The following is a 26,133-nucleotide window of genomic DNA, read 5'->3' on the forward strand; positions in this document are numbered from 1 at the left end:
GAACACTGTATCACCTTTACTATAAGTTACCTGGGTGCAAACATTTATGATGCTTTACCTTTAAATGTAGGAGAATATTGTCTAGTTTAATACTACAGCACTTGCAGCCATTTGAAAGAAAAAGGCATTTGCTTCAAGTAGATCATCTAAAAATGTGACAAAATGCATTAGCCTAAAAAAATTGACAAATGCATTGCCCTAAAAAAATACAGTATGTGTATCTCTCCAGGATCTATTTGACTGTTTTGCATAGGTAGGGGATTATGGGCCCGGTGATTTGTTTTTAGGTTCTGCCGAATTATTGTTCACAGGTAAGTTTTTGTCTAATAATTCTGTACATTATTTTTTATAACAAACTCTTTTGTGGTACATATTGAGAAACTTACCACCTGTTTCCTTATGCTTAAAGTAATCAGGAAAAGTACTCAGTTCTTGGAGAGCTGCTGTAGAAAAAACCTATTTCAGGCCCTCATCATCGCTAGTTTGGACTATTGCAATTCTCTTTTGTAGAACTGTCATCTAGCTCTGCTAAAAACTACAACTTAACCAGAGTGCTGATTCTGGGGCTGAGCAGGAAAACTAGCATTCCTGTCCATCTTCCTCTCCTTTACTGGCTCCATATGAGCAAGTGTTGATTATTAAAGATCTTATGTTTCTGGGCCATATACAGCCTCACCACTGACAGTTACTTGGCTTCTCTTTTCTGAACCTATCCCCCAACTAGAGACCTCCAATCTAGATCTTTACATTATGCTTCCCTACAAGACACACGTATATATCTAATATAGTCTAACATAGAACGCTCCTTGTGAACCAAGATCACAGCGTATAAAACTGCAAAAAAATACGCCCCAAGAGCAGACTAGAGAAAGGTAGACAATGCAGGTTTTGCACCCAGTCACAAACAATCAGTAGCAGCCAGATCAGAATTTACTTAACTGTATGAAATATCTAGTAATTGGTTGAAAGCATGCCCAAACAGAATTTCAGAAAGATCATGTTGTTGGAGAATCAGATTGACTAAGCATTCACCCAATCAGAACTAGGCCCTGCACTTGCACCATTTTCAATGGCTACGGGTGGCCAGTAGGAACAGCTTTGGCATGGACGACCTGGGGATGGCAAACATGTAGTCATCTGTAGACCAGTGTGAGTTGCTATTATTTTTGTTTGCCTGGAAAGCCAAAGTGAATCTCCCCAAGATTAGCTTCTTCTTACCATGAACTATAAAAGATATCATCCTGGTGTAGTAACTAGACCAGACGGACAACTACCTGATTCCGCTTGAGTTGACTTTTCCACTTCCATCTGACCTCCCAGTAATAGGTAGGGATCAAGGGAGGAAATGGTATAAGGTTACCTGTGCTGCCCTAGAACCTATCTTTCCTAAACTAATAGGGCAGCCCTCCTACGATCTGAATGCAGACGGAGCCAAGTTTAACGCCTCCCTTTCCTCCTCTATAGATCTTTTTGCCCCAATGGCACCGTTAGCCTCTTTGAGGGCAAGACCATCTGCGCCCTGGTTCTCTTCGGCATTACGTGAGGAAAGGAGCAGATGCAAAAAATTAGAACGTAAATGGCGATTGACGTATGATTCGTTCGCGAAAGCCATCTACATAACGGCATTAAAGAATTTCCATAAACTAAAGCGAGCCACTATGAGGGATTTTTTTGTAGAGAAAATTAAGATAGCTGAAAACTCAGCAAAAACCTATTTAATATCATTGAGGAATTTTCCAATCCCCCAGCCTTGGCCATCCTGATTGCCCCAGCCAAATCCTTTGCGATGGTCTCTCCAATTTTTTTCATGCTATTGGACCTATACTATTGGACCGCCTGCCTAGCATTGGAATTGGGGGTAGTCCCCTTGCCTGGGTCAGGTCTTTTCTTAAGGGTAGATCCCAACAGGTCTTCCTCCGGCCTTTTGTATCTGAAGAAAAACCTCTGCTCTGCGGTGTTCCGCAGGGCTCTGCACTCAGCCCTGTATTTTTTAATATCTACCTTACTCCTATGGCAAAGGTGGCTGAATCCTGGGGGGTCAGAGTGATCTCTTATGCTGATGACACTCAACTTGTGTTTTCCTTTAGAGATCACTCTGACGGCAGTTTGTCCAAGTTTTGTCACTGCCTTATTAACATCTCCTCCTGGATGACTTCTAATAATCTCAAACTTAATACAGATAAGACAGAAGTCTTGTTCTTTAATCAGACATCCCAACTCTCCCCTACACTCTGGTGGCCCTCGGAATTAAATCCTCCACCGGATCCGGTTCAAGCAGCTCGTAATTTGGGTTTCCAATTTGACAACGCCTTATCCTGTAAAACCCACATTAACAAAGTTACTGCAGCCTGCTTTGGCAAACTCCGTATGATCAGGGAAAATTTTCCATACCTCCCTCTTGATTCCCGCAGGACTGTTGTCCACGCCTTAATTACCTCTCATCTGGACTACTCAAATAGTTTGTATGTTGGAGCTCCAGCCTACTTCATTAATCGGTTGCAGATCGTGCAGAACACGGCTGCTAGGCTGATCGGAAACATTCCCTACCGCCATCCGATCACCCCATTCCTGAGGAAGCTGCACTGGTTGCCAGTGGCCCAGCGTATTAAGTTTAAAGCACTGGTTTTAGCTTTCTGGGCTCTCAATGGCCTCGGCCCGGTCTATTTGCAAAATAGGCTTAAACCTGTCCACTCAACCAGAGCTCTCAGATCTAACAATCTCCGCCTTCTTGGTACCCCGCATTTTGGTCGGTCCAGAATGGGGGGCAGGGCCTTTGCAGTAGGGACCGCCAAACTCTGGAACAGCCTCCCATTAGATCTTAGGCTGACTCCATCGGAATCGCTGTTCGGGAGTAAATTGAAAACTTGGCTGTTTTCCAGTCTCTAGCTGCTACCATCCTTTTTTTTCAGCCTGTTGTCTGCAGCGCCAGCACACCCCTGTCGGGGGTAGCCGTGCGCTTTATAAGCTTCAAAAATAAAAAAAATAAACATATATATGAAACATTATGCTTTGATAACCACATACCAAGTTATTACCCCTCTAAGTGCACCTTCTGTCTTTCCACTAAAATATACATCACTGATATCCTTATTTCTCAGTGTCCTGGCTGTTTGGCACTTATTGCTGTGGAAGTATGCGCTCTTAAAATATATTGTTAGTCAAGCACATGATGCCTTAATTCCACTAATATACTCACTGCATACCTGAGAAAATAGAAGATAAACTTTGGAATGAGGTATTTATTTGTTTAAACTTTTGATTTCTTGTTTTGTTGCCCAATCCATCCTTTAGAAAGATACAATGAACAAATATTGAACAAATAATATAATACTGAAGAGACTTATTGCAACAAAAGTGTACATTCTAGAGATGTATTATTTTTGCCCTTAGAAATGTACCCATCAGGGTATGAGGTTCCGAACAAGTGCAGTCAGTAGCATATCATGTTCTCTTATTACGTTCTTAGTATCATAACTGAACAGAAATAAGTCCATTGTTTTGTGTCTTCTTTATGTAGAAAAAAGTGTCAGTTCAATCATCAAACATGCAAACTATGTGATGTACAGCTTTTCATACTCACACATTAACTCACCTAGTCAAAAAATGCATGTTATGCAGAGTTCTACAGTGTTACCAACTTACAAAATACACTAGAGGATGAGAAACTGAGGTGTGCTGTCTTTGTGTTTCAGGTAAACCAGTGAAAAGGTACATCATTCAAGGATGTGCTACAACGGATGCCTGTGGTCGTGGACACTTCGACATAGCGCCATCTAAATTATATTATTTTGATTTAAAGTGTTTTCCTTCAAATAAAGTTAAAAATGCCCATTGAAATTTACAATCCATTGTTTTCTCAGCCTTGTTAATCTTACGTAGCATCACTGATAATTTACTCTGGCCACTGGAACCATCTCATGCCAAGAGTCAGGTTTTATGAACAGGACCACAGTTTGAACTAACCACATCTCCTTATCACCATCCTGGCGACTAATTAGGCCAAAGTGAAGAACATTGTAAATACACCGTGCTGTTTGTGGGCCTAACCCATTTCCATTGGGCCAGCTTTGTCTGTAGGATGGGTTCAACCTGTAGGCACATTGACGCCTTTAGCATTTATTATCCTTATGTATATATGTATGGCACTTATAGAGAGGAAATGGAGTGATGTGGATGATAGAGTTTGACAGTACAGAGCGGGCAGACAAAGAGGAGATGGAATTTTTGGAACAAGGATACAGCTCTGAGTGGTGAACTTTGAAGAGCCATAAAGATAATAGCCACAATGAGCATTATGTTGAACATATATATGATTAGTCAGAACTTAAGCATAAGTTATTTTAGTACTGTCCAACATTTTTGATGTCATTGGTCCCAGAGGCAGGATGCCTCTGGGACCAATGAACCAGACCAATGAACCAGACTTCAAAGTGGTTTAACTTCCTACTGACATTGTATCTGAGACAAATTAGAATTTGAAAGAGGGATGCCATGGCTGATCCTGATTATCCTTGCAATATGGTGCAGGATGCATAGCTATCTAATGCATCACTTTCTTCCCAGTATCATCTCAAAATTGAACAGCCCCTATGAGGACTAGCAAGAAAAGGCCCACTCACCTCTGAGAGAGGACTCTTTTAGGAAAGTAGGATCTGCTTTTATGGTTCCCCCCCACTTTTTGCCTGGTGCTATGCTGTTTCTGACTAGTTTGACTGCACTAATCAGGACCCCAGTCTTTGTGATTTCTCCCCTAAATTGGTATGGTAAATACTAAGGTACATCCTGAATTGACAATGGTTTACCCTAATAAGTTCCTAGTATGGGCAACTGAGGAACCCAGGGCATAGGTACACCAGGGGTCCCCCATGGGCTAGGGCATGCATTAAGCCATCAATGGGGGATCACTCAAACTGTAACTACAGACCTGCCATTGCAGCCTGCGTAATCTGGTGCTAGCACTTCTTACAACAGATATAGGTTTCCATATATCTGAGGTCACTTTACTTAAAATCTATAAGTCACCCCTAAAGCAGTACTTTCAATCCTGAAGACAGGGTGCTCGGTTCTAAGTGTGAGGGTGCCCCTGCATGAGCAGGACACCTCTATAACCTTTGGAGTCCATTTTCCTGGTTTGTAAGTGCATCAGCCATTATAAAACATAGAGTGACCATGCATCATTACGTGATGACCATTGTTAAATTGGATGTTACAGACCCTGCCATGTTTGGTATCAAACATGTTAGAATCATACCCCCACACATATGATTCCATGCACTGTGAAGCTCCTCTGGGAGGCCCCCAGTGCTCCCATTGCCAGTCTCTAGACCTGTATAGCACATCATGGTTGCTGCTGACCAGAGAAACCATGTTTACCTCCTGCTGCTGAGCCAAGCTCATGCAGGGGAAGGCAGAACAATAGATATCATGTCACAGGGATGTGTGACCACCTCCCAGATAGCGTTTAGTGGATTGGGGCCGGTGGGAGAGCTTGCCAGCGCCACTCATTCTGCTTGAAAACTGGAAACTGGACAAATGACATGGTATTATTCTCCCCACTGTCCTCCCCCTTCCCTGAGAGGGATTCCTGAATCGTCCCAACACTTTCCATAGGGTACTTAAGGGCTTACCTGTAGGTAGGTCCCTAGATTTATCGTGAGACAAGATTACTTTCAAGTCACCACTTCTTCTTCGACCGTCTGGGCACTTTGGACTTTGCTGCAACTAGAATGACTCCTGCTGCTTCTGGTCTTGTCGCCCTGCTAGTCTGCTGTAATGTCCGTGCCTGTGCTCCATACAGGAACCTTACAAGTCCTGTAGACATCCAAGACACCTAAAGGAATCTCACTTGAAGTGAAGGAGTTACTTCCATTTATCAGCAGGCACTGCAACTAATCTGACATTTCTGCTGATCATGGGCTCCCCTGGACTCCGAAAGGCTCAGCAACACTGGTGGTAGTCCTTCACATACCTTGTAGCCTGCCCTCTCTTCTCACCCAGTTTGAGGCCAGTGTTCCTGGTCGGAGCTGCAGGAACGGAACCCCTGTGCACCATGTCGACTTGCCGTTGCAAATACGTATTGGCTTCCTTCCTCCATGACCTTCGGGCTCCAAATAGCCCCAACCTCAAGTATCTCCTGTGACCATGATCTTAATCCTCACCACATCACTTGCACCGTGAGCCTGCATCTTTGGTGAGCTGCTCGAGGTCATCTTGTGCCACCAGTGCCTCCGACCTCTGGGTCCTCTTGAGGGTCTTCTTTGATTTCTGTGGGCTCCCATGATTGCTTGGGGTCTGCCCTGACTCCCCTGCTTGAGGTGAGTCACCTGGACCTTGCTGGTCCCGACACTACACCTTCTTTGCTTTCCACATTGTTTGCAGCTGCCAAGTCTTGTTGGTGTTCCCGACGCACACCAACCCCTCAGCTCTCAACATCAGACATGGGACACCTTGTGAACAGCTCCTGGTCTTCCACAGCAATGCTTTGTCCTCACAGCTGCAGCTCTAAGATCACCGTCAATTCTCCTGCAACTCCTGACATCGGTGGACATTTGTCTTCTGTGCTTCCAGGTCACTCCTGAGTGGCATAGACTCTATACCCTCTGCTTTAAGGTACAATTCATCTTGACTCGACCTTTGGGTTCCACCTGACACCTTTTCCTTCTCCAGCAGCGGCATCTTCCTGAAATCCTCTTTTGAGTTTGACTGTAGTTTCTATAGCCGCTTCACACCTATGCTCCTGGCTTCCGTGGTGGAGGTTTCATGGTTCCTAGGGCTTCCATGAGTGGGGTGGCTCTCCAACCCTCTGTCTTCCATGGTGCTTCCTCAGGGTCTGCTGGGAAGGGTCCTTCTCTTTCAAATTGCAACTGTGACTTACCCATTGACTTGTAATGAGCCTGCGGTCCTGGTTACTTACCTCAGATAGTTCCTTGGGTCCCTGGCACGTCTGCATCTTCTGGGTGTAGTCTTGAAATGAGTCATGGTTCACATATCAATATTGTAGCACATGATTTTGCCTTCCCATGGAAACCACCGTGTATTTGTGCTAACTACCTGTTTTTATTGCAAAGTATTGTGTGCATTGTGTATATCTCCGTGTAGGAGATATTTGTATGTATTAGTGAGTGTCTTATAATAAATACATATTTTTATAAATACACTGCGTGATTCTTTTTCACTTAATCCCTACCATTAAGATTATGTTTTGGTAAAACAAGCTGCTTTACACTCCTTCTGGACTAAGCCAAAAGGCTGCCATCCACAGCTACCACTTAGAGAGCTTTCTAAGGTTGTCTAAGAGCACTAACATTACCAAAAGGGTTGTCTGGATTAGTGCAGGGTGCCCACTTACATAAGTGTGCACCATATCCTAAGCCAGCTTCTCACAACACTGAAAAGTGCTGATGATCAAACACTGTAGCGGATCATCCCCATGTTCTTCTCCACCTCTGGCCAATGTCCCCCCACACCAATTTTCCACACTTCTACAACATAGAATGCACTTATATGTGTGGGACTTTCCTTTGTGTTCCCATATCCATCCTGCTCTGCCACATCACGTTTTGTGGGTGGTAACAATTAAACACAGGGAAAGCGGCCTGGGCAAACAAATCTGTCATTAAATTTCCTTTGATAATGAAATTAAATTATGATTTATAAAGCACACTACTACCCTCAGGTGTCTAGGTGCGGACTTCCAAGAAAAGGGTAGACCAGAGTGGAAGAAAACAATAGACATCAGTGGGACACTTTCATACTTCTGCACCTGGCAACTGTGGTGATGGCAGCGTGACACATTTTTGGTTTGGAAATTAGAAGCAGCTTTCTTCATGTATCTTAGAGCCTTCATGACTGTTTATCATGATCATCTTTTGTGTGGTATTCCCCCAGATTTCTGATTTCTTTTGCTGTATCCGTTTTTTACTGGCCATAGGACTGTGTACACCTTACTACTGCTAACCAGTGGCAAAGTGCTTGTGATCTCATCTCTAAAAATTTTAGAATTGGTATACCACTAAGCTGCACATTTAATTTATTAGTAAGTCCCTAGTAGATAGCACCACATGTATCCAGTTTTGTACAATGACTTTGCAATCAATCAGATATTTGTAAAGCGCGCTACTCATCTGTGAGGGTCTCAAGGTGCTGGGGGTAAAGGGGAGCAGCTCCTGCTCAAACAGCCAGGTCTTGAGGAGTCGCTGGAAGGTCAGCAGGTCATCGGTCTGTCGCAGGTGGATAGGGAGGGTGTTCCGAGTCTTGATGGTGAGGTGGGAGAAGGATCTGCCGCCGGTGGTTATTCGGTGGAAGTGTGGGACGGTTGTGAGGGCGAGGTCAGCGGAGCAGAGCTGGCTGTTGGGGGTGAAGAAGGTGAGTAGTATGTTGAGGTATGTTGGTCCGGCGTCGTGTAGTACTTTGTGAGCGTGGATGAGGAGCTTGAAGGTGATCCTCTGTTGATGGGAAGCCAGTGTAGGTCCTTCAGGTGGGCAGTGATGTGGCTGTGGCGGGGGATGTCGAGGATGAGGCTTGCGGAGGTGTTTTGTATGCATTGGAGTCTCTTCTGGAGTTTGGTTGTGGTTCACGCCTAGAGGGTGTTGCAGTAGTCCAACCTGCTGGTGATGAGGGCCTGGGTGACCATCTGTCTGGTTTCGGTGGGGATCCATCTGTAGATCTTGCGAAGCATGGGCAGGGTGTTGAATCAGGAGGAGGAGATGTGTTGGCTTGTTGGGTCATTGACAGAGAGGAGTCCAGGAGGAACCCCAGGTTACGTGCGTAGTAGGTGGGGTCCAGGAGGTCAGGCGGCCTGTGTGACTGGGGGGCGGTGAGTCTGGGGTGTCGGTGGCTGTCGGAGAGGTGTAGGTGTTGAAGCTGTCGTGGATGTCTGCGATCTTGCAATGGAAGAAGGTACTAGAGAGTCGCAGAGGTCTTGTGATAGCGGGATGTTGTTGGAGCTGGGCTTGGCAAGTTCCTTCACTATTTTGAAGAAGTCTTTGCTATTGTGTGCATTGTTGTTTATGCGTTCTTTGAAGGAGGTCCTTTTGGCCGTACACTGAGTTGGTGGTGTCTGCGGCTGGGGTTCATGAAGGCTACATGGTTGTCCGGGGTTTGCTTGTGGCGCCATTTCTTCTCTAGTCTCCAGCGGGTCTGCTTGGATGTTTGAAGGTCGGCGGTGAACCAGATGGCTCTTCTGTCAGTGCGTCTGTTTGTGGGCTTTTTGATCGGGCGAGAGTGTTGGTGCAGTCATCAATCCATTTCTTGAGGTTGTGGGCGGCTGTGTCGGTGTTGTTGTGGTCGGTCGGTGGGTCTCGGGCGAGGGTGGTGATTAGCTGTTCTTCAGTGACCTTGTTCCAGCTGTGGCCGGGGATTCTTTGCTGGTGGTTGTGTGCAGTTGTTTTCTTGAAGGAGAAGTGGTTGCATCGGTGGTCAGTCCAGTGGAGTTCAGTGGTGTGGCTGATGGAGACATGGCTGCTGGCGGAGCAGGTGGGGTCGAGCGTGTGTCCAGCAGAGTGGGCGGGTGTTGTGATGAGTTGCTTGAGGCCCGAGGTTGGCGAGGTTGTCTAGTAGTGTGGTGGAGTTGCTGCTTTTGGTGTTCTCGAGGTGGATGTTCAGGTCTCCGAGGAGGATGTAATCTGTGGAGGCCAGGGCATGTGTGCTGACGGTGTCTGTGATGGAGTCGATGAACTGTGATCTTGGTTTGGGGGGTCTGTACACGAGGGTTCCTCTGAGTGTGGTGTTGGGATCTTTGTGGATCTGGAAGTGCATGTGTTCGGTGGTGCTGAGGGTGTCTTCGGTGTTGATCGAGATTCTGTGGGGGTTTCTGTTGACGATGGCGATTCCTCCTCCTGGTCTGTTGGTGCGGTCCCTCCAGGTGATCTTGTAGCCAACCGGGATGGCTATGGCAATGTCGGGTGCTAATGAGGAGTTTATCCAGGTCCCCGCCAGGAAGGTAACGTCTGGGGAGGTTGTGTCAAGTGGGTCCCAGAGTTCGACCACGTGCCTGTGGATGGAGCCGGTGTTGAGCAGTATGCATCTGAGGTGGTTGTGGTCTGCTTTGGTGGGGTGTGCGGCATGTGTCAGTGTGTACTGGCAGGTGTTGCTGGAGCTTTGGCAGGTAAAGGGTACATGGAAGAACTTCGAGGTGGCCTGGAGGCTGGTGAGGGATCAGCCGACGTTGAGTGCGCAGAGTGTTTTGGCGTTGTAGTAGGGTCTGGTGCCTTGGTTTTCACGGGGGACAGAGGGTCTGGTGCTGGGCGCGGTCCAGGCACCGACAGGTGCAGACAGGCATGCTTTAGGTGTGCCTTTGATGCGCCAGTGGCACGATCGCGCAGCGACTGCCATTTGAAGGTGAGGCAGGAGCTAGGCAGTAGGGAGCGGAGTCACAGGTCACAGGTCAGCAGAAAAATAAACTAGAATAAGGGAACAACAAGAGGAAAACTAACAGCAGCAGGCACAATAAGGTGAAATAAACACACAAAGTGGGGCAGGCACACTAATAAAGAATTAAAGCACCCAGGGAGCACGAATGCTCACAGAGCAAGGACCAGAGTCTGGCTGTGCTCGAACCCAGGGAGAGGGACCGAGGTCTGTGGTCTCACCCCCCATTTTGCACCAAGACGGATGAGGCATGCTGCTGTGGGTCTAGTAAAGTGCATCAATAAGGTGAGTCGTTGGGCCACTGCCTTAATTTCTGTCATGTAGGCACACACAGACTGCTAAATCGTTGTGTGTGATGGGAAAGCAGTCATGTGTTTCTTTAAAGTAGTGAGATAGTAACATTTCAGTCCTAATGCACACTGAGTTTGATGTGTGGAAGTGTTTACCCTGCTGAGGTGCAGGGAAAGAAGACTTCTGCTTCTAAGTGAATGCCTGCTTCATACTAGGCAGAGCGAGCTTCCATGGTGTGGCCCTAGAACATCATCACCAGAATAGTGACTGATATAAATATTGTATCTTAAATGTAATTTACAACACTATTGCTCCATTGGTTTTAAATATAGAAAAGCTACACCCAATGGGGCTATATATGTGTAAAGAATGTTTTTTCTTTCAACAAATACTTAAAAATACTTAAAAACGATGTTATGACATATAGCTGTTTCCAGAGCAGACCCACTGGGGAGAGTAGAGCTCACAAACTGCTGGCTATTGAATGGAGAACTTGTTCCCTGGAGAAACCAAAGGGTAGTGGTACAGCAGGTCTTCCACCTTTCTGAAATTCATGCACAAGCATGATTAAGAGTTGACTGAAGGTGTCAGCAACACTAGGCATTCTGTTACCATTTAGTTACTTGCTTCTATAGTGTCTAAAAGCTAACAAGCACCTTTGAGGAGAAAACCAATGGGCATTGGGTTGAGACTGTCATAGAACATTCTGAATGTGTCAGAGAGAGAATCATTTTGCTACTGAGCTAGTGTGTATCCAATGACCTTTCTCAAGGCTCAAATTAGCATGAAGTAGTATTTTGGTGAGATGTGACAATGAAATAAAGTTGGTGTATGTTCAACAAATAATGCACCTGGTTGGATCACTAACCATGGGATTTTCAGTCTAAAAATACTTAAAGCTTTGTCTCACCAGTATATGGGACATCTAAGAATTTCTTGGGCAGACTAAGGGACTCACTTATGAGGAACTGGCGTAGGACAGCACCACAGGTCTTCTTGCGGTGCTTTCCTTTTCCAATGTGAAAGTGCAGAATGTACCGTATTCATGAAGTAAGGTGGATTCCTGTCCTTGTCTCCCTGCTGTGGCACACAATTTGCTGCCTAGCACCAATGTATGTACCCTTTCACGATGATGCAAGGGTGTCTCCATTTCATGGAGGATTGTTTTTGCGCTGGAAGTGATACCTTCCCACACAAAAACAATCTCAAGAGGCTTTTTACTCTTTCTATGTGTGCCGCACAATGCGAAGTAAAAATATTTCTCATTGTTATACCTGCTCTAGGGAAGTGCATATTTTTGGCTCTGCCCCTGGTTTACGTGATTAAGCAAATCTGAGGCAGCATCAAAATCCATGGGAGGCGCGTGGGGAAACCGACATCAATGCCCATGGAATGCCTCAGTGATGTAGACTAAGGCAAGACAGCAACTTGCGCTGATTTTTCTTACTCAATATGTATGAGGTTATGCAAAGGCACGCAGAGTGGCTTTGCTTCACCTCGTAGGTGTGATTGAAGTGTTTGCGCCGCTGTAGCATCAAAAAAATTGGCTCTACCACCCAGAGATCCACATGAAGCCTGTGGTGCCCCAGCACTGGGTCTTGGGACTCACATAACTGTCAAGGTCTCAAACTGCTTATGATTGACATTTGTCATAATTTCAGTGCAATTATGAGTGACATTCAGCGACTATGAGTGACAATTTTTTGTGAGCACAACCAAGCAATGTAGATGAGAAAAACATATAAATATCAGAAATTACACCCATTTGAGCAGCAAGAATCTCTAAGAACATCTTTAAACTGCTGCAAAGCATCAGAAATGGAAGGGTGTAACTTAGTGACCCACTGTAATTTTTTTAAAACACTCAACTTAGGCTCATGCTCTAAGTTAGTAAATAAAATTAGGATTCATTGGAGAAAATCATAGCTGACAAGTTTGTTCGTATATGTGTGTCATTTCCGTGTGTGTACTGTGATTGTGTGAGGCACTTCAATGCCTTACTAGTGAGCCTTTGACCCTTTGATGTTAAACTAAAAAGTTATGCCCATTTAGTTATATTCTTTTCAGATGAGTCTTCTGGTTATAAAGCCCCTGTGCTGCTGGATTTCCTGAGCTTCTGGACTGCAGTTATTGTTTCTGCTTGAATGTAACTTTTGAGATATAATCCCAGCTGTGTTTAATGTGTGCTGAGTCGCATAGCTGGACAGGAGCCAACATACTTTTTTCAGTAAAAATGAAGTGGAAAACATATCTCCTGCACATGGACACACTGGTATATGCTTGCTGTTTTTATTCACGAATGTACAGATACAAATATTAATATATATATTGATTTGTATATACTGATTTTGAAAGTTTCGCATACAAATGCATTTTTTAGGATTGCCTTTCTATTTAAGATGTATTGTAAATGGTTTTAAGTAACTGTGCAATATAAATAAAATATTAATTCATTCACATGTACATATTTGAAGCCTGGAGCACTTCAAGGTGAGAGATGCTTCTAAGAGCAGCCTCAATCCAAGGTACAACATCTCACTGAGCCTCAACAGCCTCTGAGAGCTCTTAATATCCAGAAAAGCTGGCTTTTTACTTCTGGAAACTTAAGAGATAGGATGGAGTCTTTATTGCACTTTAGTGATGAGAGAGGGCTCCAACCACTTAACATCCCTGACAGCTTTGCATAGCTGTGAGTACTGCTGTCTTGCTTCATCTGTGATATCACTTCCAAAAGATGTTTTGGACGAAAGTTCATTTGTTACTGTTCAGCTCCCTTTTTGGGGGGACATTGGCTCATTTGAATGTAACTCTAAGTCCACTGCTTTTGACTGCCTGAAGCCTGTTGCTCTGAAGAGTTAGGCAGCAGCCTGAAGTCAGAGGCACAAGTCTCATCTAAGAATTGGCCTTACAGCATCCAAAGATCCAAAGGGGTAATGAGTGCTCTCCCACAACACACCAAATTCCTGCTTGTAACAGTGGAGTCAAACAAATGTTGCTGTTTCTTTCTTGTAAATTTAATGAGAATTATTTGAAAAATTTCTATTGTGTTAAAAAAAAAAATAACATTTGCATTAGACTTGCCAAATATTATAAAGGAATAATAAAGTGATCAACACAGGAGAGCTGACCACTTAAACGTAAACACTACTTGTAAGATTAAAAGACAGCTGAATTTAACAACGAATAAAATTATGACCTCTGGCTGAAATACAGGAAAAACATGGTTTTGCAATCTATGCTTTTTCGGAAAAAAATGTTTTAATTGGGGCATGTGTAAATAGATTTAATGTTGCAAATGGGGAAAAATAACACAGAATCAGAATAAATATTGTGTCACAAGTTGTTACACTGTAGCCCCTAAATATATGGTGCTTTCCTGCTCTTTTCAAGTGCTGGCGCACGTTTGGCTGCCTAATGCCAATGCAAGCACGCTTGAACCATAGTGCATGGGTGCCTGTGTTCCAGGTAGGAGTGTTAGTGTGCAGAAAAGAGCACCTTCCTGCACTAAAACATAAATAAATCATAATATTTGTCAGGTGCACAATAAATGGGACATGAGAAAGGGGCCGTATGCGGCTGTGCGGTGACATGCACATTGCAATTTGAGGAATGAACTATATGACTAGCATGTCTTAAATCTGCTGGCAAGATAGCACAGTGGGTTATTAACAACTATTCAGGTTTCAGGGTTGCATTTCGGTTAGATTGGATGGTTTAAAATACATGTGAGATTCCAAAATGTACCCCTTTTACTTGAGTGATATTAGCATATAGCAATAATAAATCTCATAAAAATAGTAATACTCTGGTGCGAAAATGTTATATTTGTTGCATATTTTAAATTAGACTCTGGAGTATATCTGCTGTTAAAAATCCAGTGAAGATTTAAAAAAAAAAAAAAGAATAATCAGTAACATCAATATTGGTTTCTAACACAAATGCCCACAATTTGTTTAAGGCTCGGCCACATTTGATGTATTGATTCTTTTTTTTGGGGGTTTAGCACAATTCACAAGATATAGTTTCTCTACGCACTTGTGTTTCTGTAAATTGCTGAACACATTGCTAAGATCTGACACTGAAACAGATAGCTTCACATTATAAAAGAGAGAGCTTTACAATATAAAAGAGAGCTTTACAATATAAAGGAGAGCACTTTACAATATAAAAGACATAGCTGTACATATAAAAGAGAGAGATTACAATATAAAAGAGAGAGCTCTATTTTATCGAAGAGAACTTTACAATACTGTGGTAAATAAAATAATTACCCTGGCATAATTTCTAGGCATTAACAATTAGCATGTATCAAATGAGAGGCAGAGAGTCCGTGGTGTCCAAGTTAAAAGGGCTTTATTCCAATAACTCGAGTTAAGGGAGAATCTGTTCCATCACCACTGAGGTTCAGGAAGGGTCTTCTAACATTTAATAACAATGAACAACATATATACATTTTGTCTTGTACATAGGGCGTAGGAAGGAACGCAGAGCAGAGAAAAAAACAGATAAGAGCATGTGGGCGTACATGTGGGTGTACACTTTATGAGTCATAGGTAGGTGATAGGTAGGTGTCATAGGTGGGTGGTACACAGAGGAGGAGTTTGCATGACCAGCTGGAACTTTGCCCTACTTGTGCACGCAATTTGAGCATGATGTGCAATTGACGTGTAACTGGGAGGAGAGCTGACTTTAAGTCTAGTAGAGAAGCCTTCAGTGTCAGGGCGACCAGCACATCTGGTACTATCTGATACCTTGAGTCGGGGATGTATTATCTGAAGAAAAGGTTATTCATCGCTAAGAATCAGAAAAAAGCATATATTTCTTTGTTCATTACATGGGGCTGTGAGCTTTTCACAGATGCAAGTACTGTAATTTCATTTAAACAGAGACATTTAAACAGAGAAAAGCTGGGCCATATCTCAGCAGACGGGTTCTGTTTACCTTTTTCACCGGGCATGCAGATAACTGTTAAGCAAAATATACTGTCTTGGCAGACCTCGCTGGGTTTCTTTCGGCTGAGCTAGAAGCATGCGAGGTCAGAGATACGTAACTACATCCTTCAGTGTGTCAGAAGTTATGAAAACATTAATTCAGGGACTGGTGGTTCAGAATGAACCACAAAAACGGTTTGTCGTGACTTATTTAAAAGTGCAAAATGCAAATACATGGGCCTAACTTGCTAACGTGATATTTCTTACATGGGAGACTTAAAGACTGGCATCCTAATGCAGGACATGATTGCAGAGGCCTTGTGATTCAGGCCACTGAGAGAAATATGCATGGGTGACATGCACATACATGTAATCATAGGGTACACATAGGGGGCATCTTGGTCAGGCAAAATTTCATTTTCCTCATAGCTGTACATATAAAAGAGAGAGATTACAATATAAAAGAGAGAGCTCTATTTTATCGAAGAGAACTTTACAATACAAAGGAGAGAACTTGACAATATAAAAGACATAACTGTACTGTACAATATGAAGGAGAGAATTTTACAATATAAATGAGAGAGCGTTACAATAGGAAAGACAGAACTTTACAATATAAAAGACATAGCTTTACAATATAAAAGAGAGATCTTTACAATATGAAAGATAGCTTTACAATATGAAAGAGAGAGCTTCACATTATAAAAGAGAGAGCTTTACAATATAAAAGAGAGCTTTGCAATATAAAAGAGAGCTTTACAATATAAAAGATATAGCTTTACAATATAAAAAGAGAGCTTTAGAATATAAAAGAGAGTACTTTACAATATAAAAGAGATAGCTTTACAATATAACAGAGAGAATTCTACAATATAAAAGAGATAACTTTACAATTTAAAATAAATAGCTTTGCAATATAAAGGAGAGAGCTTTACAATATAAAATAAATAGCTTTGCAAAATAAAAGAGAGAGCTTTACAATATAAAAGGAATAGCTTTAATATATAAAAGACGTAGCTTTACAATATGAGATAGATATTTACAATGTTAAAGTTATAGCTTTACAATATTAAAGTGAGAGCTTTACGATATAAAAGAGAGCTTTACAATATAAAAGAGAGCTTTACAATACAAAGGAGAGCACTTTACAATATAAAAGACATCGCTGTACATATAAAAGAGAGAGGTTTATAATATAAAAGATAGATTGTTGCAATATAAAAGAAAGCTTTACAATATCAAATAAATAGCTTTATAATAGAGAACTTCACAAAATAAACAGGTGTCTCATGCATTGATATGTTGGAGAATGATAGGGGTGAGTTGGTTGAAACTATAGATGCCATTATGGAGATTTTTCGCAGCTATTATCAAGAATTATATTCCCAAGAGGAAATTGCCCAAGATCAAATAGAGGCTTATCTTCATGATTATGATTTTTCTAAACTTGGGCCTTCTGAGAGGGAAATGCTGGAGGCTCCAATCACTATGCAAGAGCTGCAGCTCGCTCTAGAAGATCTAGCGTTAGGGAAGGCATCTGGCCCTGATAGACTTCCTTTGGAGGTTTATCGTTTATTATTTAGCGTTATCAAGGAGGATATGCTCGCTACTTTCATTATGGCTCAACGTGGTAACCCGCCGGCGTCTTGGGATGATGCCAACATTGTAGTCTTCAAAAACAAAGATAAGCCCCCTTTGCTACCTGGGTCATATCGGCCCATATCATTAATTAATGCTGATGTAAAAGTATACTCCAAAATATTGGCTACACGGTTGCTGCGAGTTACTCCAATGTTGGTATCTTGTCATCATCATGGGTTTCTCCCTGGTCGAAGCACGGTAAACCATCTCCATCAGGTAATAGCGTTAATAGATTACGCAACCGCACTTCAAAATAATTTAGGTATTATTTTTTGGGATGCGGAGAAAGCCTTTCATCGGGTCACGTGGCTGTTCTTATGGGCAATAATGCGTAGAATGGGGTTTGGTCCTTTGTTCATGCAGGCTTTACAAGCCATGTATAGGAGTCCTCGGGCTAAAATATGTACTATGGGACAAGAGTCATTACCTATCTATATTACCCGGGGCACGCAACAGGGCTGCCCTTGTTCGCCTTTACTTTTTGCTATTTATATAGAGCCACTACTGCAGTTGTTGGAGTCTACCAATTTCTTAAAATAAATGACGGTTGGCGAACACGAAGTACGTGTACTTGCGTACGCTGACGACATTGCGGTGGTGACTTCGGATTCTGAGTCAGCAATAAGGGAGGTTGAATGCCTGACACAAGCATTTGGACAGGTTGCTGGGTATAAACGTAATATTTCTAAAACCCAAGTTGTCGGTACAGCGGGCCTGTGTGTTAGTGAGTCACGAGTTACAAAAGAGGTTAAGTACTAGGGGATTAAAATTAGGATGTCCATACAGGAGATAATTGACGTCAATTGGAATGATATTATAGGGACTGCTAAAAGTCAGTTAGAAAAATTAGAATGTTTGCATTTGTCAATGGTTGGCCGTCGTAATGTCCTCAAGATGTGTATTCTGCCCAAAGTGCTGTACTATTTTCGGATGGTTCCTTTGGAGCTGTCCAGGGCACAATTAATGCAGCTTCAAGGCAATACGGATAGGTTTATTTGGGGCTGGAGGAAGCCCCATCGTGCCTCTAAATACATGACGCTATCTTTGGAACGTGGTGGAGGGGGGTCCCAAATTTTATTTTTTATTACTCAGTATGCCTTATACAAAATGCAAGGTTCCTGGTACTCAGAGGGGCTGCACGGCTGTTTGAGTCACCTAATATCTACCAGATGGTATTGGGTAATCCAGCTAGTGAAGCGTTTTTGAAGTTTTATGAGCCAAGTTACTTCAAGCGCACTAGATTTAAAATTATGACCGCAGCTTATAAGGGGTGGAAGTGGCTTCGGAAAATCTTGCCTATTCAACGGATTAATTTCTATACACCTTTAGATTCTAGGGCCATATTACCATCTATATTCTGGGATGCAAAGATGCGAACTTGGAGTGATAAAGGGATATGTCGTTTAGGGGATTTTTATAAGGATGGTGCACTGGTTCACTTTACGGATTTAATGGCGGCATACCCAATTACGAAGAATGATTTTTTAAAATATTTGCAAGTACGCGACTTTTTATATAAACGCCAACCACAACCTATTGTTAGTATTGAATTTATTTAAGCTCTCTCAAAAGGGGCTAAGATTGGTGTTTTATATGAAATGTTACTTTCAAAACAACCGGACGATATTGAAATGCAGGATGTTAAATGGCAAAATCGATTGGGATGCTCGGGCTCATTTTTGCAAGACTCAATTGACATGGCGGGTGCAATAGTTTTGTCTGCCAATTTATGTACTCAACATAATAAAACCGTGTTTAATTTATATCATAAGCCAGTGAAAATGATGAAGTGGGGTGATATTTATGATGGAAAATGCTTTCGATGCCAAATGGATGAAGCAGATATTGTTCATATATTTTTTAATTGTAATGCACTTTCTCAGTTTTTTTTAAGTATAGAGGAATATTTGTTTGCAACAACGAAGGTGCAATGTCATATTAGTCGTGATCTGCTGCTTTTCGGTGTGGGTATCGATATAGAAAGTGCACAGAACTGCTATCCCCACTGATATTTTCTTTTTATGGCAATGGCGGTAGCTAGATTATGTATTGCTACAATGTGGTTGAAACCTGAACCCCCTGTCTTCGAAATGTGGAGAGCTAAGTTTTACAACATGTTCCATTTAGAATTTAATTTATATCGCATCAAATCTAGGGAAAAAAAACAACTAGGGTTGAAGATATGGCAGCCAATGCTTCAACATTTTGATCTTTCATTGTGAGTGCAATGCTTTTGACATCCACCTTAGTATCGTTTTAAATGCTATTGATTTTCCATTTTTCTTGCCTTTTTTTGTATGCTATGAACTGAAAAATAAGGAAAATAAATAAATAAATAAAACAGAGAGCTTAATTTTATAGATGATTACTTTACAATACAAAGGAGAGAACTTTACAATATAAAAGATATAGCTGTACAATATTAAGGAGAGAATTTTACAATATAAATGAGAGAGCTTTACAATATAAAAGACAGAACTTTACAATATAAAATATTTAGCTTTACAATATAAAAGAGTGAGCTTTACAAAATAAAACACATAGCTTTACAATATAAAAGAGAGAGCTTCACATTATAAAAGAGAGAGCTTTACAATATAAAAGAGAGCTTTGCAATACAAAAGAGAGCATTACAATATAAAAGATACAGCTTTACAATATAAAAAGAGCTTTACAATATAAAATAGAGCACTTTACAATATAAAAGATATAGCTTTACAATATAAAAGAGAGAATTCTACAATATAAAAGAGATAGCTTTACAATTTAAAATGAATAGCTTTGCAAAATAAAAAAAAGAGCTTTGCAATATAAAAGGAATAGCATTACAAAATAAAAGAGAGATCTTTACAATATAAAAGTTATAGCTTTACAATGTAAAAGAGAAAGCTTCAGATTATAGAAATGACAGTATTGCAATATAAAAGGCATAGCTTTACAATATATAAGAAAGAGCTTCACACTATAAAAGAGGGAGTGTTGCAATATAAAAGACAAAGCTTTACAATATAAAGAAAGCTTCACAATATTAAAGAAAGCTTTACAATATAAAAGAGAGCTTCACAATATAAAAGAGAGACATCTTCACAATATAAACGACATAGCTTTACAATATAAAATAGATAGCTTTAAAATTTTAAAGAAATAGCTTTGCAATATAAAAAGTGAGAGCATTGTACTATAAAAGAAATAGTTTTACAATATAAAAGAGAAAACTTTAGAATGTAAAAGAGAGAGCTTTACAATATAAAAGAGGGAGCTTTAAAAGAGATAGCTTTACAGTATATAGGACGACTTTTATAAACTTTCAAAATCTCACAGGTGAGGGAAACTGTTTGGTTTCCTTCAGTAGTGTGGCCCAAGATAGTAAAATAGTGATTCTGTTTTCAATGCAGCCTAGTTCTTTGAACTCTGAGCAGCATTAGATGGTCACCTTGAAGTGCTCGTGTACTAAGATACCTAGATCGTTGGTCCTGGAAGTAGCTGGGGTAATTAATTTGAGACATTTAATTTCCAGATAGAACAACTCGATAACTAAAGGCAAGGAAAGGAGGAAAAGCTTTCCCCGAGGCATTAGTATTTTCTTATTGTCAGGTCTGCCTGTCTTACAAATGTGGTACAATTAAGAGCAGTATGATCTGGTGCTTTGTAAAAACTCTCAATATGTTGATAGTGAATCAAGTTTCGAATTTGCAAGATAGCCAACAACACTTTTCGGAAGATTTCATCCACACAGGCTAGAGCTTGTTTCTGTTGTCCCATATAAAAGTGAATGAACCTAGGCAAACTGTTTAAAATCAAAATGCTATTGATGGTGACATGACTTCGGCTACTAGATTGAAAAGGGTCCAGCTTTACCTTCAGTGTCCTGCCCAAAGCAATAACCCAGAGCACTAAAGTCCTTATCTGACTTAAAAGAGCATTGAGAGCAAAATGTCAAAAACTTCTGTGGCAAATGCTGCAGACAAATCCAGATGTACCAACAGTGATATATCGCCTTTGGCCTCAGCACCAAGCACATTGTCTAGTACTGTCTCTTCATTGCTATGATGATACCTAAAGGGTATGTGATATCTATTTAAACTGTCATGAGAGAGTCGATTGCTTAGAGCTGAGACCCAAATTTAATATGCGATAGCAAGTAGGCTGGTTAGAGGCCAGTAATTTTGTAGGGGGTCTGGGTTAAAATAGTTCTTCTTATTAAGCAGGGGTAAAATTAGTTTAGGTCATTAAGAATCTCCTCTGGTCAAAGGTTGATTTATCAAGTGTAATAAAACAAGGTATAATAAAAGTGTTATTGTATGTTCACAGCAAGCCTAAGATGATATTGTAGTCCTGGCAGGCAGGCTTCTGCTCTTTTGGGTGGCTTTATTAGTATTCTCTTTGACCCTTTGAAACTGAGATCAAAACTCCATCTACAAGTTTTTGTTTTTTAGTCAATTGTGGTCAGCATGTTATGTCCAATGAATGATCAGCTACTGTTGCTTGTAGGTCTCTGGCTTTTTAAACGCATTTAATGTTTGTAAAGTTTTGTCTCTTTAGTCGCTGGGGTATGGGAGAAAATAATATTGGGTACTGGTTCAAGCCCATCTTGTCCCTCTAATAAGCCTGAGACATTCAGAATGATATCAATATTGGCCACTATATGTTGATGGTCTATCTTGATTAGTACAGCTCCAGGCCTAATGCATCCTTTCTAGCGATCTGTATGTGACCCCGTGGTCACAGGTTCAAGTCATGCCGGTCCAATTAGCTGTTCATCGTCCTGAGTTTGATTGCGAGGGAAAGGTTTTATTCAGGTCAACCAGCTCTATTGTACTTACAAATGCTTATTGACCCATGGGAGATTTTGAATATTGCAAGCTTTCTTGTTGCCCTAATTCTGATGATTCGGTTATGACATTTCTGTGTAAAGTATGTGTTTTTATTGTGTACCGTATGTGTTTTATGTATTGTATTGCGATTCATTGTATGGTACTTTTATGGTTTTTAATAACCAAATAAAGTGGTTTGATGATGATGAGGAGGATGATTACGAGTGCCATCTAGCAACAGTGCACAGATGCCACCTCATTGGTACATTCTACATTGATACCTCTAATAGCATTATGGAAGAGATAGCCAAAACGTTATCAAGAATGCTCAGTGTCAGGGATCAGCAGCTAAGACATATGCACAAACACTTATTTTTACACTCTTACTTTACACACAAACTTTCTACCTATTTTTTATTCCCTCTCCTCCACTGGATTTACTTTCCAAGCAGTTTCCGTTTCCCTAAGCTAAAGACCAGCATGGCAGCAGGGATAACGAACACTTAAGCAGCCTATGTCCCAGCTTCCCTAATCTTAGAAAAGTCACCAGTTTCGCTTGTCACACCCAGTTTTTTGGTATTGAATGGAGCTGGTGGTAGCTGACTCTGATTATGTCCTTGCCTCTGCTAGTCAAGCTCCGGGCCAGTGCTATCTTAAACATAAACACATATATTGAGCTACATTTATAATTGGCATGACTTACCCTATAGGTTCCTAGTAGATACATGGGATAGTCGATGAAAACTACCTTTAAGTCCCTAGTATATAGTAGGGCATGGCAGTTTAGAGGCCAGCGGCCTTGTTGCACTTGCATGTGTGCGCTGCCGTGAGCATGAGGTCATTTTAAAAGCAGCCCTGTGTTGCAGAACTGCTTTTAAAAGTAACATTCACTGCAAACTAGACTTTGGTGGTATTCCCAAGTTCTCTCCTAGGTGTTCCAGAGGGGGGGGGTCAAGTAACTATGAGGAGTCTCCCTATATAGGTGGTTCATAAACAATGGTGAGTAAAAGCTGCATATTTCTGTTCCCCAGTCCTGGAAATTCACTTCAAATTTGACTTTGGTGGTGTGGGCACTGTGAAATAACAACCAAAATTGTTTTTGCACATTAGGAAGCCCCCAGGTCTTCCCAAAGAGTTGCAGGGGTGGCGGCTTTATAAACAAGGTTTTATAAACCCTGGTGAGGAACAAATTGCACATTTCATTTTTTTCCCTTGAAGACAGTTGGCCTCATAGACTTATATGGCAATATGTTATGGACATTATGGAGTATGGAATATATCATTCAAACACTGACCAGGTCAAGCAAGCCTGTCAGCCAGGGCTACTCTTTCTCCCTGCCCGATGGGAGGCTTAACGAAGGATTTCTCAGATGTGAATGGGTGGAGTTTGCGGAAATGAGCCATACTCTGAGTTTGGTTTAGTTATCTCTTGCTGCTCTGCTGAAATTTCAGCCATGATGGACTTTGAGAGAATAGTGCTTTCTAGGACACAACAATGCCACACTTTGGAGGAAGTTGTCATGCTTCGTGGCATTGTACTGCACCTCATTGGAAAGGGGGGGTCAAGTAACTATGAGGAGTCTCCCTATATAGGTGGTTCATAAACAATGGTGAGTAAAAGCTGCATATTGCTGTTCCCCAGTCCTGGAAATTCACTTCAAATTTGACTTTGGTGGTGTGGGCACTGTGAAATAACAACCAAAATTGTTTTTGCACATTAGGAAGCCCCCAGGTCTTCCCAAAGAGTTGCAGGGGTGGCGGCTTTATAAACAAGGTTTTATAAACCCTGGTGAGGAACAAATTGCACATTTCATTTTTTTCCCTTGAAGACAGTTGGCCTCATAGACTTATATGGCAATATGTTATGGACATTATGGAGTATGGAATATATCATTCAAACACTGACCAGGTCAAGCAAGCCTGTCAGCCAGGGCTACTCTTTCTCCCTGCCCGATGGGAGGCTTAACGAAGGATTTCTCAGATGTGAATGGGTGGAGTTTGCGGAAATGAGCCATACTCTGAGTTTGGTTTAGTTATCTCTTGCTGCTCTGCTGAAATTTCAGCCATGATGGACTTTGAGAGAATAGTGCTTTCTAGGACACAACAATGCCACACTTTGGAGGAAGTTGTCATGCTTCGTGGCATTGTACTGCACCTCATTGGAAAGGTGTGGTCCCATACTTGTCACCAGAGAACACTGGATAAATATATGAGAGGTGCAGAGCCTCTCAGATCTGCTGATTGAAACTACAAGAAGAAGGAGGATTTATGGCATAACACGGAAGCTAACATTATGCAAATCTCCTTTATTGCCTGCCCAAAACAGCAACAATTTATGAATATAGATCTTCAAAGAACAGTCTAACAAAGTATAAATTCCGCCCATGTGCAGCATTTTTCATTCTTGTTTGTTGCTACTGCTCAAAAGATCAGTATCACATGGCGGCCTGTACTAGTTTCTTTCACTAAATGAATTAGCCTACTGTCTGTCCTTCCCCACCCCCCTCTTGTCAGAAACTATTCCTACTTTCCCCTTTCTACAGTATCATTTGTTTTCTTTTGGGGAGGATGGCTTTTTTTCATTACTTTACTCTGCTTTAACCCCTGGGGCGCTGTGGGGAAAATTACTGAGTGGGCAGGATTCGGACGGCCCTCGGCTGTCCTTAGCTCACGCCCACCATAACGTCAGACGGCCGGGGGCCATCCTGAGCACCGAAGGGGTTAAGGCTTGTTGTGGACTTTTCTTTATTTTCCAATTAGGGGTAGGTTGGGGGCTCTATATCTCGTGCCAGGTTCCTTTCGGCTGCCATTTTACCCCATTGGTTGCCATAAATAGTGAATTCTGGCATTTGTAGTCAGTTGCAGTTCACGCTAGGTCAAGGTACAGCTGACCTATTAAATTACCAACTTCCTTCCCTTTTCTACAGGGGACAAATTATTTAACTGTTACCAGTTAAATTCCCTCTAATTACTTAACTACAGACAATCAGGCAATCAATCTAGGGGTTTTATATAGCACTCTACTCACCCGTGAGGGTCTGAAGGTGCTAGGGGGTGGGGGCTGCAGCTCCAGATCAGTTGAAGAGCCAGGTATTGAGGCTCTTCCTGAAGGTGTGCAGAGCAAGGGAGCTTCTGATGTTGACTGGGAGCTTGTTCAAGGTCTTTGCTGTGATGTATGAGAAGGCTCTTCTGCAGATGTGTGGGGTCCCTGCCAGGGTGAGGTCGGCGGAGCGGAGGTTCCTTAAGGGTATGTGGAAGGAGACTCACTCTTTAATGGGTTTGGGTCCAATGTTGTGGAGGGATTTTTAGGCAGGGTGAGTAGCTTGAAGGTTGCAATGGTGTGGGGTGCGGCAAGGTCAGCAATGGTGGTGGCGGATGAGGCACGAGGCCCGAGGCGGGTTTTGTAGACGAGGGTTCTGCGCAGCATTGTTCTGGTCTGGATCTGGAAGTGGAGGTGCTCTGAGTTGGAGAGGGTGTCGTTCGTGCTGGAGGTGTAGAGTCAGAGGGCACTCGCATGTGATGGCGAGTCCTCCTCCTGGGCTGTGGGGGCAGTGTTTTCTTTGAAACTGGTATCTGTCAGGGATAGTGGTGGCGATGTCGGGGGCGAAGGTGGCGTTGGTCCATGTTTCCGTGAAGATGGCGACGGAATGTCAACGAGGCCCTAGAAAAAGTTATGGTGAACCTGGATGGGCCCATTACTAAGACATTTGAAACCTTTTCACAAAACATGACTTGTTGCAGGCCCAGGACAGCCTGAAGGTTCAGTAGGGTGGATAAAGGCCCGAGGAAGAGGACTGCAGGGGGAAACCTACTTAAGGGTGCAAAAAAGCCAAAAACCACCAAGGCGATATTATCAGGCATTACAGGAGGTGACAAAACTGTGCCTTTGACACTACAGATGGGCAGGATACAGGCCCAGAGGTTTCCATTCACAGTGATAGTCAGGAAGTCCTTGAGCTTGAAATAGAGATGTCCAGTTCCTCTAAATTCGATTTTGATACTGAGGAGCTAGAGGTCAGGAGAATCTGAGGAAGCATGTAAGGCCTCAGGATCTAAAATGGGTATCTTAGATCCCCTCAAAGATCATA

At 42.1% G+C, this 26,133-nt stretch overlaps 1 protein-coding gene across 1 annotated transcript in view; it reads left to right on the plus strand.

The window, feature by feature from the left end:
* Positions 1 to 4,073, plus strand: part of LOC144767709 (urokinase plasminogen activator surface receptor-like) — a 113,298-nt gene extending 109,225 nt beyond the window's left edge. The window contains exon 5 of the mRNA XM_078651098.1: positions 3,693 to 4,073. Coding sequence (XP_078507224.1) covers positions 3,693 to 3,835 — 143 coding nt within the window. The 3' untranslated portion in view covers positions 3,836 to 4,073. The remainder of the gene's footprint in view (positions 1 to 3,692) is intronic.
* Positions 4,074 to 26,133: the final 22,060 nt, after the last annotated feature.

This window comes from Lissotriton helveticus, chromosome 7 (assembly GCF_964261635.1).
Source record: "Lissotriton helveticus chromosome 7, aLisHel1.1, whole genome shotgun sequence".
NCBI classification, from domain to species: domain Eukaryota; kingdom Metazoa; phylum Chordata; class Amphibia; order Caudata; family Salamandridae; genus Lissotriton; species Lissotriton helveticus.